This window comes from Grammomys surdaster, unplaced genomic scaffold (genome assembly GCF_004785775.1).
Source record: "Grammomys surdaster isolate TR1022 unplaced genomic scaffold, NIH_TR_1.0 363, whole genome shotgun sequence".
Classification (NCBI taxonomy): domain Eukaryota; kingdom Metazoa; phylum Chordata; class Mammalia; order Rodentia; family Muridae; genus Grammomys; species Grammomys surdaster.
Window position 1 is genome coordinate 13,376,050 of NW_021604782.1, and position 16,786 is coordinate 13,392,835.

The 16,786-nt window shown below is 40.1% G+C and overlaps 1 protein-coding gene across 2 annotated transcripts in view; it reads right to left on the reverse strand.

Moving 5' to 3' along the window:
• Nucleotides 1-16,786, reverse strand: part of Astn2 (astrotactin 2) — a 931,927-nt gene that overhangs the window by 600,848 nt on the left and 314,293 nt on the right. For both annotated transcript variants that reach the window (XM_028779954.1, XM_028779955.1), the window contains one exon: nucleotides 13,704-13,811. In XM_028779954.1, coding sequence (XP_028635787.1) covers nucleotides 13,704-13,811 — 108 coding nt within the window. The remainder of the gene's footprint in view (nucleotides 1-13,703; nucleotides 13,812-16,786) is intronic.

Below are 16,786 nucleotides of genomic sequence, written 5' to 3' on the forward strand. Positions count from 1 at the left end.
TTATAATGGGATAATTGCTATAAAATACATGTACCATGTTACACTGCATAGACCCAAAGAAACTAAACAAGAAGGAAAGCCCAAGCAAGGAAGCTTATTCTCACTTAGAATGGATAGTAAAATAGTCATAAGGGGCAGAAGAAAGGAACTTAGAGACAGGGAGAATGGAAAAGGGAATGGGAGATTCAGGCTCAGTTGTGGGGAAAGACAGGACAGATGGCTAGGTGTCCATAAAAATGAATAGAAATTTGCAACTGATGAGGGTTGGAAGGTGGGGGGCATCTCTAGGACAAGACAGAGACCTAAGATAAGGGGAGTACCCAAGAATCAATGGGGGTGGCCTTAGCTGTGGCTCACTACATTGGAGATATGGAACCTGAAGAGGCCACCTCCTATAGCCTGAAAGAGACACCAACCCACTCACACATCTTTCAACCCAAAATGTATCCTGTCTACAAGTGATGAAGACATGGGAGAGGAAGCAGAGACTGAGGGAATGGCCAACCAATAACTGGCCCAACTTGAGATCCATCCCGTGGGCAAGCACCAATTAACACTATTAATGATACTCTGTTATGCTTCCAGACAGGAATATGTTGTTCTGAGAGGTTCCACCCAGCAGCTGACTCAGACAGATATAGATGCCCACAACCAAACATGGTATGGAGTTTGAGGACTCTTACGGTAGAATAGGGGAAGGATAACAGACCCTAAGGGGATAAGAACTCTACAGCAAAACCAACTGAGTCAATTAAGCTCTTAGGGCTCTCAGAGTCTGAACCATCAAGCAAAGAACACACATGGCCTGGACATAGGCCTCTCCACACATATGTAGCAAATGTGCATCTCGACCTTCATGTGGGTCCTGAACTACAGTGGGGATAGGCTCAGTGTTATTGTCTGGCCTCAGTGGGCTATGAAGTGCTTAGCCTCGTGGAGACTTGAGGTATCAGAGTTAGGGGCATACCCAAGAGCCCCCAGCTGCTCCGAGAAGAGGAGGGAGTATGGGAGGATTGTGGGAGGGGTGACTGGGAATGAGCAGTTGGGATGTAAATTGAATAAGTAAAAAACAAATCAAATTAAATCTAAAAAATTCATCCCCCCCCAAGTAAACATCATTGTATCCTGCCTTTTACTTGGGTTTCTGGGATAAAACTCAGATCCGCATGCACACATGGCAAGCACTTTACCAACTGAGCCATCTTTCAGCACCCACCTTCATTTTTGAGAGAACAGAATTATGGCCCTATTTGAGGTTAAGGTAATGTCATGTGTGCACGCATCACCTATAGCTATGAACATACAGTGGGTGCCTATAGTTGACCTCTTCATCTGAAGAACAATTTTGCAGGTATAAGAGAATCCTATCTTCCACTCAGGACCACGGAGAGAATGAGAATGCCTGCACTCACTTCAAACTGGAAGCAGAGTATCCTGGTCTCTCATGCTAAGAGGAAGGAGGAAAAACCATGCAGAGCTTAGTTGAAAAGCAAGAAAGCAAGAGAGAGAATGTTTGTTCCTTCTCACTAGTGTAAGCTAAAACACGACATGTTTGCTTTATCTCCTTTGGTCTCCCATTTGATTCCTGACAGCTATCTCCCTCCCTTGCATGCAGGGCTGTCAGGTACTGTGCTGGCTGGCATCGCAAAGGAGCCAGAGAAAGAAGAACAGTTAAACAATATTTCAGAGACCTGCGGGCCTTGGAAAGGAGTGTTTGAAGTTGGCTGATACTTTCCCTGCTTTCAAGAAACTCTCATTTGCTTAGGATGAATAATATTTTCTGCAGGTATGTGCAGAGGAAGTTGGAAAAAGACCTTTAAGAGAAAGAAAGCCAATGTCTATTCCCTCTGAGGCTTTTTGGAAGGGAGAGAAGAAAGACATCAGAGAAAATATTTCTAAGCCCATAATAATTTCTGAATCCATAATTTTCTATCCTTTGTCTCATTAAATAGGGCCAATTCTGGGAGTAGACCAAAGCTAAGTTTTCTATGTGTTATTTTTCTTTCAGTAAAGGAGCCCAAATTTCTAGTCTTATATCCCAAAACAAAGTGAAAATCTTTCTAGAAAGGCTGTGGCAGCTGTTTAGCATAAGATATCAATGTACTGCACATCATAAAAACGTCAGCCCTTGCCAGGACTTATGATACAAGGGAGGGAAGTGAAGCCTACAAGGTTCTCGTGGGAATAATTTGAGATGCTGTGGGTAATAATTTAATTATTATTTTTGGAGCTAACTAAAATTAATGCAGTCCTGAAATCATTGATTCTGTGACCTTCATGAACTTACTCTGTCTGGGGGCAGTTTTGTTCCTTTAAGTATGGAGACAAAGATCAGTGCTGATTACATAGGAAGACAGTGACTGTGTAGTGGCTCTGGACCACAGTGACATTCAATTAATCGTTGCTTCAGTGCTCTGCCTTTAATTGTTGTTCAAAGTCTTGGCTGGGAAGAAGATAAATGTGATGGGAGGCTAAAAGCCAGAATATGAACAAAGGTGTGCTATGGACAATGTTACAGAAGTTATGAAATGGTAGCTTTGAATGTTGGCCAGACATTAGAATCTAGGAAGGATTTTTATATCATTGAGAGGACTCCTTGCTTAGGCATTCTCATGCAATGGATCTAGTAGTTTCTTAAAATTTTTTAACTGACTCTGAGGCTCACTAAGATTAGGGGACTACATAGCACTAAAAGCCCCTTAAACAACCAAGAGCCCCTTGCTAGATTTGTGGCTTTAACCTTGGGGAGGATCTAGAGCTACAAGTGGGAAGAAGCTTATTATTTAGCTCCCAACCATATAATTTCTTCAACTGACCCTACATCTATGTTTGGGGAGTACCACTCCCTCTGAAGACTATGACCTGAAGGCTTGTTTGCTACTCTGCCTAACAGCTTATTGCATCATCCTCTGGGGAGTATTTTGCAGTTCTTAGACTATTTATACAAAGTGGGCCTTGAGCCAGAAGCTAAATTCTTACTTCCTATGGACAGTTCTTTTCAGTTTCCTGTAATAACTGTTTATCAGTTAGCCAGGGATTGGAGGTAAGGTAATTTTGTTTTAAATTGTTCTGTGAAAGATACTTTCTGCTGTCTTCAATTGACATATACCTCACAGCACAGCTGGTGAAAATGAGGAGGGAATAAAATAGACAAACAAACAAACAAACAAACAAATAATCTATAGTAAGTAATAACTAATTCTAGGGCAAAGGCTGATACTTAAATACAAGGTTATGTGGAAAAAGGTGCTCTATATTTAAGCATTCTCCACCGGAAGTGCTTTGCCTTCAAGGAAATCCTAAGGGAAAAGATACATTTGCTGAACTCTAGTGCAATTGCTACAAGTCCCTCAACAAAAAGGCTCCCTAAATCAAAGGTGCTACCGATAGGAAGCATTTACAGTTAAGTTTGGTTTTAGATACTTTTCTGTTGCTGCCGTAAGCCACAATGACCAATACAACTTATAGAAGAAAGAGTTTATTTGGGTGCTTTCAGCTTCAGAAAGTTAGTGTCTATGACCGCCATGGTGGGGAGCATGGCAGGCAAATACTCATGATGCTGTAGCCGTAGATGAGAACAAATGTCTTGGTCCACACAAGTGTGAGGCAGAAGGTGCTAAATGAGAATGGTCAAACTTTTGAAACCCAATAATATGTCTCCTACAACAAGGTGATGGTCCCTAATGTTCTAAGAGGTTTTAACACCTGGGGAACCAAGTATTCAAATATAGCAGCCTATGGAAGTTAGTCTCATTCAAATCACCACAAGCTTTCATTTCATCTTACTGTAAAAGTTGTTTAGAAGTGAAAAATGTACACTTTCTACGTGAATGCACACAGTTGTCTCCCAAGGACTGCATCCATCTGGCTCTAGCATAGCCTTAGAAGTTACTCTTGACATGTGTTTTCTGCCAGATCACACACCAGGATCCATGCTGTTGGTTGTACTCTGAGGCATTTGGTGCAATGGGGCTACAGTATTCCTTCAGGGAAACTTAACTCCTAATGCTGGCTGAATCTAGATCTTATACTACTTACTCATGATTCCAGCCCCCTTCTGGGGTTACCTCACTACCAAAGCAGTTATAGAGCTGGCACAAGGAAGTTCTCAATAACATCAGTAATAGGGTCAGGTTCCTTAGGCTTCTTGTAACAGCATATATATGTTGATCCATTTCCTCTTTCCTAAAGGCAAAGACCTGGGCGAAGCACTGTAATCAATTCTTTCTTTTGAGACAGTTTCATTTTAAACTGAGATGACACTTAACTAAGGATGATTTTGATGACATCCTGGTTTCTACCGATATATCTCAAAATACAAGTTCTACATCTAAGTATCAAAAAGCATTGCACAAAGAGGGCAGAAAGATTGTAAAAGCTATGGGTGTGGCAAGCATTTCTACTGCCAGGCAGTATGTTCTAGATAGGACAGGGATGCTGCACCCATGAAACTTCAACAGTGCAGCTGATGAAACATGCCTTCATAAACTTCAATAACAGTTGACATGCTGATGTGGAAGGGGTTAATTTTTCAAGGCCCCAGTCATGGATGATGCACCTATATGCAATTAATAGTGGCTGAGAGAGGGAAAAAGAAACAGTTTTTTCCAGGTATAAGCTATTTGATACTTTATCCAATTTCTAGTTGTCAGCCCTAAACACATGTACCTATAAACATTACATGGACTCAGTAGTGTGTGTGTGTGTGTGTGTGTGTGTGTGTGTGTGTGTGTTGCACTTGCATGTACAATAATAGTAATTGGAGACTAGGTCACAAGTTGAAGACAAATATAGAAACAGAGTAGGAGTTTCTTTTGGTGAAGGGTGAAGGGGGAGAGAGTAGTAGAATGATTTAAATACAGGACTTACGGATAAAATTCTAAAAAATAATTAACTAAACCTCCAACACCTCCAACACTCAAACCCTGAGATTAAAGGTGTGTGCTACTCTACCCAGTTTATATGGTACTGAGAATAGAGCCCAGGGCCTCCTTCATGCTAGGCAAGCATTGTACTGACTGAGCTCTATTCACAAGCATTGTACTAACTGAGCTCTACTCACAAGCATTGTACTATGCATTGTACATGACTTTCTCATGCATCCCTAGAATGACCTGGCCATTCCTATTCTTTGTCCTGTTTCCTTTACCTCCTAGTAATATCCCATACATGAACTCTCTTAAGTTTCTATTCTCTCATCTGTAAATGATATTGCTGAGGTACACATGAGATAATGTATTAAGAAAGGAATAGACCAGAACAAGGAATGGAATAAATAAGTGTGGTTTCACCTGTTCTTTCCTTTTCCTTCTGTCTTTCTGAGCCCATTTCTATCATGTACTCTCAGAGTAGCATGGCTGAGGACTTAGGCAGCATCAAGTTCTACCTTCTGTTGATGGATGAGAAGGAAGCTCCTACACTCTTAACTAAATAAAATGAAATCCAGGATTAGCATATAAGGCTTGAGACTTCCAGGAAGTGTGTCATATGTTAGTGCCTATTCCTCCCTCTGACTTTGTCTCCCTTCTTGTCTAGGAGCCTCAGTATATCACTAGTTTTCTACTTAGTGCTGACAACCTGATCTTCCCTATACCGACCCCCACACTATAGGCCAGTTAGTTAATATATTCCATGAAGATGCTGTTGTTTTCATCCATGGAGCTCCTGCTGACAGTCTAGAGGCTCCAGGCATTTTTTTCTTTTTTCCTCAGAGGGGATCTACTGGGCTGAGAGGAGCAGGCTCAGACTTCTCACAACTCTGACAGTCTGCCTGCCCTCCAGGGCCTGACTATCCCTCTCAGGTCATTGTGGCAAGAGATCCTTTGGCAGCTGATTAAATACAGATCAATATGTCTGCAGTGTTTACTCTTCCTGAGTAGCATGTCCTATGAGTACAGCTGCCAGCATGCAGAGGGCTGTGTATGTGGGAAAAGCTATCTTTAGACAAAAGGCAGAGGACAGAGAAAGTAAAAGCTGTCCCACAATGTTCCCAGGAGGCCAGGATAGCCAGATTCATCATCACACTGAAAATGTCTGCTTTTTTTCCTTTTCTAGAAGTAAGATCAGTGTGTGGGCCAGTGTACTAGAAAGATACCATGAATGGTGTGGGGCAGATGCACTGATATGGCCTGCTGACCGACCTGTTGCTGAATTGGTCACACAACAGCCTCGATTGATAATTCCCTTTGCATGGTTAATCCTTACAATAGCCTGAGAAAGAGCAGAGATCCAACTAACTTGCTCTCTGTTAATCACAGTGACTGCCAGCACAGAAGGAAAGGGCAATACAGCTCCAGTCTGGCAGAGCAAGAACTGAAACCTGCACCTGCTAATTCTGAAGTCTATGCACATCCTAAAAGCAGTGAGTGTTTTGTCTGGAAATAATTTCAAACTTATGGGACTGTGGCAAGAATGAAAAGAGTTAAGAACATCCATATGTCACTGCCTAACTCCACCTATTAGCATTTCACCTCATTTGCTTTTGTCATTTAAGGATGCTATTTTTAACCTTGGAAGAAAGGTTTTCCTTCTTGAAGCCTTAGTTTCTGTGTGTGTACAATGAATTATTTGCATGAATTGTCTTTTGAATTGAACAAAACCCTAAAATCACCTTGTAGTGAAGGTTGAGGACAGGGCCAAGGACTTTATCAATGTCAAGACATGGATTTTCATTTTCCCGTTCTTATTTCTCAGCATTCGTATAGACATGGACTGGTACTGTATGCCTCTGGTCTATTTCTTCTACCTGTATCCCTAAAATGCCAGTGATTCCTAAACTTTACACCTCAGCAGGTACAATTCTGTGGATGCTTCTCTTTTTAAATATTCCATCTATATTTGGGGGAACATGCTCTTCATGGCTTCTCACATTTGACTTTAGAACAGTCTCCTGTCTCCAATCTCCAAAGCTTTCATCAACAGATGCTTAGGCTTGAAGTTTGCATCACCTTTTCCCTCTAAACCAGGTTTAAACTCATGCTGTATTTGTGAGTGTATGTAAGTCTGTGTTTGTGTGAGTGTGTGCGTGTGTATGTGTGTTCATGCACAAGTGTATTTAAGTGTTTGTTGTAGGGGAACAAAAGGAAATTACCATATGTCTATGCATTTTCACACAAAACTTTGCTTACAATTGAAAAGAGAAAATCCCAATATAAGAATCATCCAGTGGTGGATCTGGAATTATAGCTCATTGCTTGTTCTTACAAAGGACCTGGGTTCAGTTCATGCCACCCAGGAAGTGATTTACAACCATCTGTAACTCCAGTTGAAGGGCTTCTTATGCCCTTTTCTGACCTACACAGGTACCAGACATTCATGTCATGTACTTACATACATGTAGGCAAATACTCATACAAATACAACAGATAAATCTAAAGTTTAAGAGAGTTACTAAATTAAAATAAGCAACCAAAATTAAAAAAAAAAAGTCAAACAGAGTCATTTGGGCCCTATTTCTCTCTGTTGAACTAATTAGCAATGCTTAGTAAAAGGGTATCAGATGGAGACTAAGAAGGACCAGATCTCTACAAGCAACTGAATATACAGCAATGAGAATATTGTTAGAGAAGGACAGGGGTTTACTTAAGGCCACACAGCCACAGCACAGAGGTAAACTGGGAGTCCCATAGCTGGAAGAATTAAGCAACCTAGCCAGGACCACTATGTCTCCAGCTCAGCAGTATACTTCAGGCTTGCCACACATCTGCACTTTTCACTGGAACCTTCGATTATAAGCCAGCTTATTTTGATCAACATCACTTCTGATCTGAGCTGCAACCCAGTTCCACAGGAGATATAGATATTCTAATGATGGGGCTCAGTCTCCATTTCCCACATGGCCCAGCATCATGTTTAACCTACATTTGTAAGTAACCAACATTTTTAGATTGAGCATGAGATGCAGACTTGATGAAACAATATCAAAATCTGTGAATGATTAACAAGAAAACAGGCCTTGGGAAGATGTAGACTTCTCAGAAATCACTAAAATGGTCAATGGTGACATACTGACTTAGGTACACAACTCACTGTAGTCCACTATTCCTTGCTTTATGCAGTTTTATTTCAAGCTAATAAGGGAAAATTCCTACCCAATGCCAGCCTATCATTTCAGCTCTGTCATTAGCTAATTCTGTAGAGTACTACCACAATGGTAAGCTTCAAACAACTTTCTATCTCCAATGGTTATTTACTTGACCAAGCACAGCACTATTTGCTTGTCAAACAGATACTTTAGACAGCACAATCTTTTAGTATGAGGTCAGATTCATTTTAGTGTGAAATTTTCCACCTGCTTTCTGAACCAGATGTACAGGTCAGGCAACTTGTTAGATGTAGGTTTAGGGCAGCAGTCAGATAACTATGGCCTCTGGATGAATTTGGATCAGCATACTATGGAAAAAAAAGCTTTACTGAAGCACATTTATTTACATGTATTCATGTATATTCAGTCTACAGGGATACTTATGAAATGTCAGTTAAGGTGAGTAGTTCTAACAGAATGTCCAATCTGCAGGGCTAAACATGTTTAATAACTGGACATTTACAACAAAAGTTATCGTTGATCCTATATATAGGAAATCCTACAATACACACACACACACATAAAACACACTCACATACTACGTAATCATCTCTTCTTGTCTCTGTGTCAATGTCTACATTTCTTCATCCCTCACACTGTTCTATCTTGTAATGAAGTCTACCTGTCCAGCAAGTCACCTTTCCAAAACAGTCTTACAAACATCTTGAATCACATCTTACAAATATCGTTTTTTCCATTGATCCAAATGGCAAAAGTGAGATACTGTTGTTGTTGTTTAGTTGGACGTAGAGAATGTTTTAAATGAAGGTAAAAATATGAAAACAATAGATTGTTTATTGAACACATCTGGGTGCTTTGTATTCATGGACCAATTCATGGTGTGAGAGATACTTTAATACAATGATTTTATCACAAATGGAAGTTTCCAGAAGTTATAACTCATCCAAACCCAGAGAGATGACTTATATCCAAACTAGCACTCAAGTCTGGCTGAATTGAAGACTAGTTCTATGTTTCTCACAAGAAATGTTAACAGAGAGAGCTATGTACCTGCACACCTGTTGAAGATATTCCCTCTCCTCTTATTTCTTTGTCCTCCTTCAGACATCCGCCTCAAGTGTATACTGTTCTATCACAAAGTTTCAGGTCTCAGTATATCCTGTTGGAATGGCTCATATATTAACTTGTTTAAAGAATACATGTTTAAGGAGTCCACCTTTCAACATAAATACTCATGTGATCTCACCAATCTTAGGCATTGCTCTCTCTGGTGAAATGAAGTAGAAAAGAGAGAGGGTTAGGATTTCTATTTCTCTCACCAGAATCAAGAAGGAGAAAGGGAGAGAAGAGGATATCCACTTGTCAGAAATAGGAATGGAGTATAAATAAGAAAAGCATACAGGAAAGTAGCAGCCACTATCTACAACTCATAATCATACCATGTTATTCACTGTGTCATTTCTCTCATTTACTTTTTGCATCACCTTTTCATTCAGAATTGGTCCAGTGTGGCTCATGCCTGCTTTTGGTGCTAGGGGCAGCAGGTTGGACAGTGTGTTCTTATCATCATGAAGTCTCCAAGTCTATGGAGAACATAAACTTACCCTGAAACACCTGAGTAAATGTCAAAATATTATGGTGATGGCATCTATAAAGTGGGAAGATCACAGGATCTGCTAAAGAATAAAACAGGGAAACTATCTATGGTGTAGAACGGCTTTGTAGAAGATGTCATTAAAATGGAGATGTCAGAGTGAGTGACAGCAATCAGAGCAGAGGGAACATTCTAGGTATGGCTTGTGTGTGAAAGGTTTTGCAAGCCTAAGTAAGGAATACCAGAAAGAGGTGTTGTATGACAATTGAGCAAGAAGCCTTGGGAAATCTGTGAAAAAGAAAACAAACAAACAGACAAACAACAACAAATAAATTACTGTTTTGGGCTTAGATATGGTTTAGTTGCCTATTTTCTGAAACACTCCTAAAGGCAAAAAGAAGGCAACCACTGGAACCCACTGATCCTGCTGTCCTCAAAGAGCCCTAGAGATCTCTCTCTCTCTTTTTTTTTTTCTGAGTACTTCAAAGATGGCACTAGTCAAATGCCACATGCTTCCAGATATGGAAAAGACAGTGCAGGTTTTATTTTTAAATGGATACAAAGAGGGCACAGTGAGTTAATATGGAATCCCAAATGCTACGAGAGAACTATTTTCTACAGCATAGGGACTTGCTTTTCCTGGTATTTTTATGTCTTTCTCCTTGACTTCCTTATAATTCAGCTTTTGCTACCAAATCAGAGTGGCTCACGTACTGCTGGGCAGACTTCAGAGTCATGGAGCAGCTGACTTACTGCATTTGCTGAGGAGGAGCTTGGATAGCAGCCACAAAGATAGGGAGAACACTGGGATGTTGGGGAAGAGAAGAGTGAGAAGCACAACCCACTTAGGTGGCTGAAACTATCACTGTGGTTCTGGCACACACTCTTGAGAAACAATAAACTGGGAAACCTGGTGCAAAAGATTCAAAAGAGACAGAGCCTGAAGCAAGCATGTTTAAAAGATTCACTGATACATAGCACAGAGAGAAGGGAGCTTCAAGAGAGGATTGGACCAGCTCCTGCCATTCCTGCTACTGCTCCATGTTCCAGATAATGGAAGCCTGGGCAGATGGATCTTCACTAATGACTAATAGTGACTTGCCAATTGATGTGAGATTCCCATGACCCCTAGACACATATTTGTCCTTCCTTGGTAGTTTAGCTTTGTTTTGATGCCTTTACTGAACCCTAACATCTGCTTAAATTCTTTATAGATATTAATTAATTTTAATCTTTAGAACACTCTTCTAGACAGTTAGTCTTATATCCTCATTTCCTTATTTTATACTTCAGGAAAGAATGCATAAGGTACATGTTAACATGACAGCAGTAAGTGGGCTGGAATTCGAACTCAGGGAGCCGAAAATCCAAGTTTTAAATACCGTGTTCTGTTATTCTGGCAGCCCAGAGGACTCTCAGACCTCTCTTGCTTCACTTTTGAACCATGTATTTTCCCTAACAATATTGTAAATGCTGCAAACTCATCAACTCCTTTGTTAGTCTAAGAAGAACATGAGGGGCCTTAACACTTGTGTGCAGGACTATAGCATCCCAAAAATTGGACATTTGGCTCTAAGTGCACTTGGCTGGAACATAGGATTTGCCATGACCTCATCAACTTCATGTCTTCATCAAAATATCAGTGGTGCAAGCATCACAAATAGCAACAAAAGGGACAGCTTCAACAAATTCAAGTGCATAATCAGCTATGCATCATGAACAGCAGTTTCACCTGCTTGTGATCCAGTACAAATGGGAGGGCAGTATGCTCAGGGTCTAACATGAATTTCTCTCCTCATTTGGTTCTCTTTCTCACTGTATCTTTGTCCTTTTTGTTTTTCATTGGGAAGTAGTTTCACATTTTTATATAGTTCAATTTCCACATGGTTAAAGAGTTTAAAGCTTTTCCTTGGTGTTGTCTTCATGCCATTGCTGCTTGTAGCACTGGGTGAGGTATGTATATATGCATGTATGTAATGTATGTAATGTATGTAATGTATGTATGTATGTATGTAATGTATGTATGTATGTATGTATGTATACAAGGAGGGAAGAACAGAAAGAGTAACTAGAAAATGGCTGGAGTAAAGAGCAGGAAATAAGGAAAAGGAGAAAAGAAGATATACTGAGAAGAGAGATAAGAAAAGAAGGAAGAGCGTGTGGCAGTAGATAGAGATAGAGGGATAAGAGAAAAAAGAATCAGATCAAAGAATAGGACAGATATTAAGTCAACACAGCATCCTGCAAAGGAAGAGATATGTGCAACAGAAACAAGAAATGCAGGGGGAAGACTGTGCTATTAGTGGGAAACAAATGGCAGGAGAGAAGGAGGAAGTGGCTTTGGCACTGCTTTGGCAAACAAGGCTTGGGAAGAAGGAAGAGGATGTCACAGCTATGTTACACACACTATCCTAAGAACACAGACAGGCCTTTAGAAGTGTCTGCTGCTGTGGGCCAAATCTCTTATCTCAGGCTCTGTTGCTTGCCTTTGCTTTTATTTTTTAAGTTTAACTCCAATTTATAGGGTACATGCTCAGTGATTGATGCTTTTCCAATCAGCTATAAATAGTCCAGTCCTGCTGAGTAAACCCACCATTCTCTGGTTCTAATTTTGGCTATGGACTGAAGGAGGAGAAGACAGGTCAGGAATCATTGGTCACCAGCTTCTAAATCTGCAATACAATAGATCCCAGAAAGCTATTGCATGGGATGAACCGAGAAGTAGAACCTATTATTTGAAGGCTGTAGAGGCTGAATATTCTTCCTAGGGAATGTGTCAACGGGAGTGCTTCCTATATGGAGCCTTTTTTCATGATAGTTACCAAGGGTTGGGAGACTAGAATCAAAGCAATAAGAACTGAAATGATATTAAAAATGTCCACCTCCATTTTCCCTTACACCAAGTATTGTGATAATTTTTATATAATCAATAGCCAACTCTAAATGGTAGTTATAGCCATTACAAGGCCCATTCTACAGATAAAGGAATGTAAATAACTTTCCCAAGGGCAAAATGTGTCCAAAGGTATGTGATTCATGAGATTTCTATGAAAGGTCCATCATGAACAAATGTTTCTGGCCTAGGCAACACTTCAGCTCTCTTCTCTATGATAGAGGAAAGAAATTCTGACATATCCATAACCCACCAATATTAATGATTAACCATAGTTTTCAAAATGACAGTCAGTTCAAGGTGACAGACATGCCATGATATAGAACCTTCCTTTCATTGAGTGGTCAAAGCTTGTCAATCTGTGCTAGCCCTTGGCATTTAGTATATGTTTACACCCTAGGATCTCTTATACAAATACCACTTCACATTTGCTAATTCCCCAGCCTTAGGTAAGACTCTGAGAGGAGGTGTTGCATATATATATATATATATTCTCCTGTAATACAGTGGGTTTTTTTTATATCCCATCCAGTCATATGAGAACTATGATCTTCAGCTGCAGGTGCAGCTCTGTAATGACTCTTGCTCCAGTATTTTGATATCCATTACACTGGCTGTCACTGTGATGAATAAATGTTGAAGGCACTCTTTAGTAGGTCACAAAATGCCTTCTTGACAGAGATCAACTACAGAACACTCAGATCCAGGGAAACACAATATGATGGACACATGTTTAATTCTATCTCACGGAACCTATACATTTTTTACTTAAGAATATTTCTTTTACACTTTTGCTGCTAAAAAATGCAAAGTTAAATTGCTAGCTCATGTTAAGAACTGCCCTCTACCCATGGTGTGAATTACCTAGCATACATCTAACCTAAAAATGATTTATTTTTAGCACTAGTTTCAATATAATTAGTTATTTCATTTCCTATACTGAAATTTCAATGTACATACATTTAAGGGAAATTGTCTCTGATTGTTTTGGGGAATGATGTAGGGCAGGAAATAAGGAACGGATCTGAAAAGGAAAAACTAAAGGTCAGCAGCGTGATCAGTTCTAGGGATGTTAAATGTGTTGATTTACATTGCCACTTGTCATAAAATCTGTTCCCTGGACTTTGTCAATACACTTGGTAGTTCTGGAAACCTCCCAGGGACTCGATTACCTTTACTGCGGCGGCGACTGCGGTACTGCTCTGTGTAGAACGTCAGCTGTGTTTCGTCATCTGCTTCTGAGCCTGATGTCCCCTTGGTTCTCCCAAAGCTGATTCCCCCTGCAGAGAAGCATGATCAATCAGTCAGCTTTGCAGTACTACAGAAGCTTATTAAACCCCTCAGCCATCCTGAAGACCCATGGCTCTATCCTTGAGCTTCTCCTGATGATCCCCAGTGACACTAGAGTCTACATGATGAATGGAAGTAGTTGAGATTGGCAGTGAGGCAGATCTGGGTTCTAATCATGGTTCAGCAGCTTCCAAGGTATGTGACCTTGAGGTTCCATTTCACCTTTATGAGCTCTCAGCTGTTTCTAAAACCAGGGCAGTAACTCTTAACCTTGTGGATTTGCTTTGAAGAAATATGACATGAAAAAAAGAGGTCCACAGTGTGTACTAAATAATGTAAACCTACTATTGCTACATGTGATGAGATTAACTCTAAAAAGAAAATTCTCTAGGCAACTTAATTTCATATTCATTTCAACCACAGGCTCAGGATATGCCAGGCTTAAAGCCAGACACATAGACACAAAGATAAATGTCTCTCGGCCCTTACCAGCCAGGGTATCATAAGCTAGTCAGGGGGACAAATGGGATCCTTAGGAGCCTTAAACCTAATTCATAGCCTATGTTTTCCACACAACGAGATGCTAGGAATATGGGGAAGAGCAATTCATTTTAACATGGAGGACTCAGGAAAGCTTTATGGAGGAGTGAAGATTTAAAGCATGGTTTGAAAGATAGATGGGGCTTTGGCTTAAAAAAAAAAAAAGAGTTTCCAGGAGATGCCTGTGGATCCTTTTTGAGGTCAGGGAGGCGGGCAGATACAGACAAAATCAAACCTAGGACTGACTAGCAATGAGGTGTCCTGCCACACTATGAGAGACTAGAGTGCATTACTAAGGGGTGATGGGGTAGGATCTTTTCTTTAATTGTCACAGAAGTTTCCCGAGAAAGAAAATTAATTGGTTATTTGTGTGAGCCAGAAAGGATGCTCTAGGCACCTAGGCAGTGGAGTGTGTGCCAGGCTAAGTGAGCAGCAGGAAACACAGTGATGACCCAGAAGAACAGGTACAAGATGGGAGATGGACAGGTACAGAGTGGATGGGAAAGGGGGAGGAATATAATAAAGGCTACGAAGATGAATATTCAAAGGAACATGCAGGAGAGAAGATCATGATTTGTAGGCTGTGAACAGTTGATTCCTCAAAGAACAATGCCCAAACACTAACAATCTTTAATTCTGAAGGAGAAAGTGTGAGAATTACTATTTTTAAACTTTTTGTTTTTGAGATTTGTATTTTTTCACTTTTTGTTTAGTTGTTAGGGAGTGAGAGTCTGAGTGAGTGAGTGAGTGAGTGAGTGAGTGAGTGAGTGACTGACTGAGTGACTGAGTGAGTGACTGTATCAAGTCAGGGCTTTGAGGTGCACTCTTTTTACTTGGCTGATTCTAGCCTTCAAGTCTTGATCCACGTCTTTTGCCTCCCAAGTGCTGGGATTACATGCATGCAGCAACATGCCTGGAACTACTTTCAGAGTTTTGTAGTTTTAACTTTTTTTTTAAAGAGAAACTATTGAAAGATATAGATAAGACACTGAGGAATTTCTATACCTAGAGAAGAATCAAGGGGGACAGAGATCCGGAGCATGGTGTGGGTAGGTAGGGGAAAGAAGGAGTTTTTAAGGAATTAGACTTCGGTTGTACAAATAATAGACTATCTCCAAGGAGACTCAAGAATCTGGTAAAAGTAATTTTTCTATATGGAGAATAGAGTGACTAGAGAATGAGGGAAGAGGAAGGCTACTTTGCCCTATAAATCTTTTTTATCTTTTGAATCAAATACCATTACTTTTTTGAAAGTTTTACCTGAGGAGAAGAAAAGGCATAGATTAGAGGAAAATGTTATTCAATTCACTAAAGGATTTTTCTCTGTAATTTCCTTAGGTAGGGATTTGAAATAGCATTCACTACACTGACATTACACTTGCAGATACCCTGTTCACAGCATGGTATTATACTTTTATTCATTCCAGCACTGTTGCTGCAAGATTTGTATACATGACAGCATGACATCCTCATGGGAATATAGTCATTAGGGAGATGTAATTAACAATCTAGGTAATTATACTAGTTTGATTTCCATGTCTCTGATCAAACACTTCGACAACTCAGCAAAGGAAAGAGATTATTTCATCTTACAGGTTGCAATCCATCACTGAGAAAAGTTGGGCCGGGAATCCATGAAGGAAGTTGAAGCAAAAACTATGGAGGAATGTTGCTTTCTGGCCCACTTGCTGTCTTGGTCAGGCTCAGGTAGCTTCTTTATGCATTCTAGTATCACTGGCTTAGGGGATGGTACTGCCAGACTGAGCCTACTACATCAGTCAGTCAAGACAATCATGCACATACACATATGTAGACAATGAATCTGTTGAAAACAAACACTGAACTGGGAATATCATTTCAGATAGTTCTAGGCTGTGTTGAGAGTAAGTTAACCAAGGACCTCAATGAAGTAGAGAAACAAGTATGTACTGGGTCATACCTAATTGCCGGAAGGGACCATAACTCACCATAGGAGAGTTATGCTTTAGAGTTCAGGTTCTTGTTCTAAATATGGGGTCTTTAGTATTCAAATTGGCCTCTGTATTGAATAATTTCATTTCAACTTGATACATGTTAGAGTCATCCGAGAAGAGGGAACCTCAATTAAGAAAATGCCTCCATAAGACTTAGCTGTAGGCAAGTCTGTAGGGCATTTTCTTGTTGAAGATTGACAGAAAAAAATTCAGTACATTGTACGAGATGTTATCTCTGGGTTGATGTTCCTGGGTTCCTTAAGAAAACAGGCTGATGGTACCATGTTCTGAAAGATACCTGTACTTCCCCTGAACACCCACACTCCAGTGTCATCCTCTTCCCCACGTCCTGCCTTTTTGTGATTATAACCCCTGTGTGAATAAGTAAAAATTATGATTTGATTTTAAAAAAATAAAAAAACCCAAAATGAATAAATAAAAAGAAAACAGGT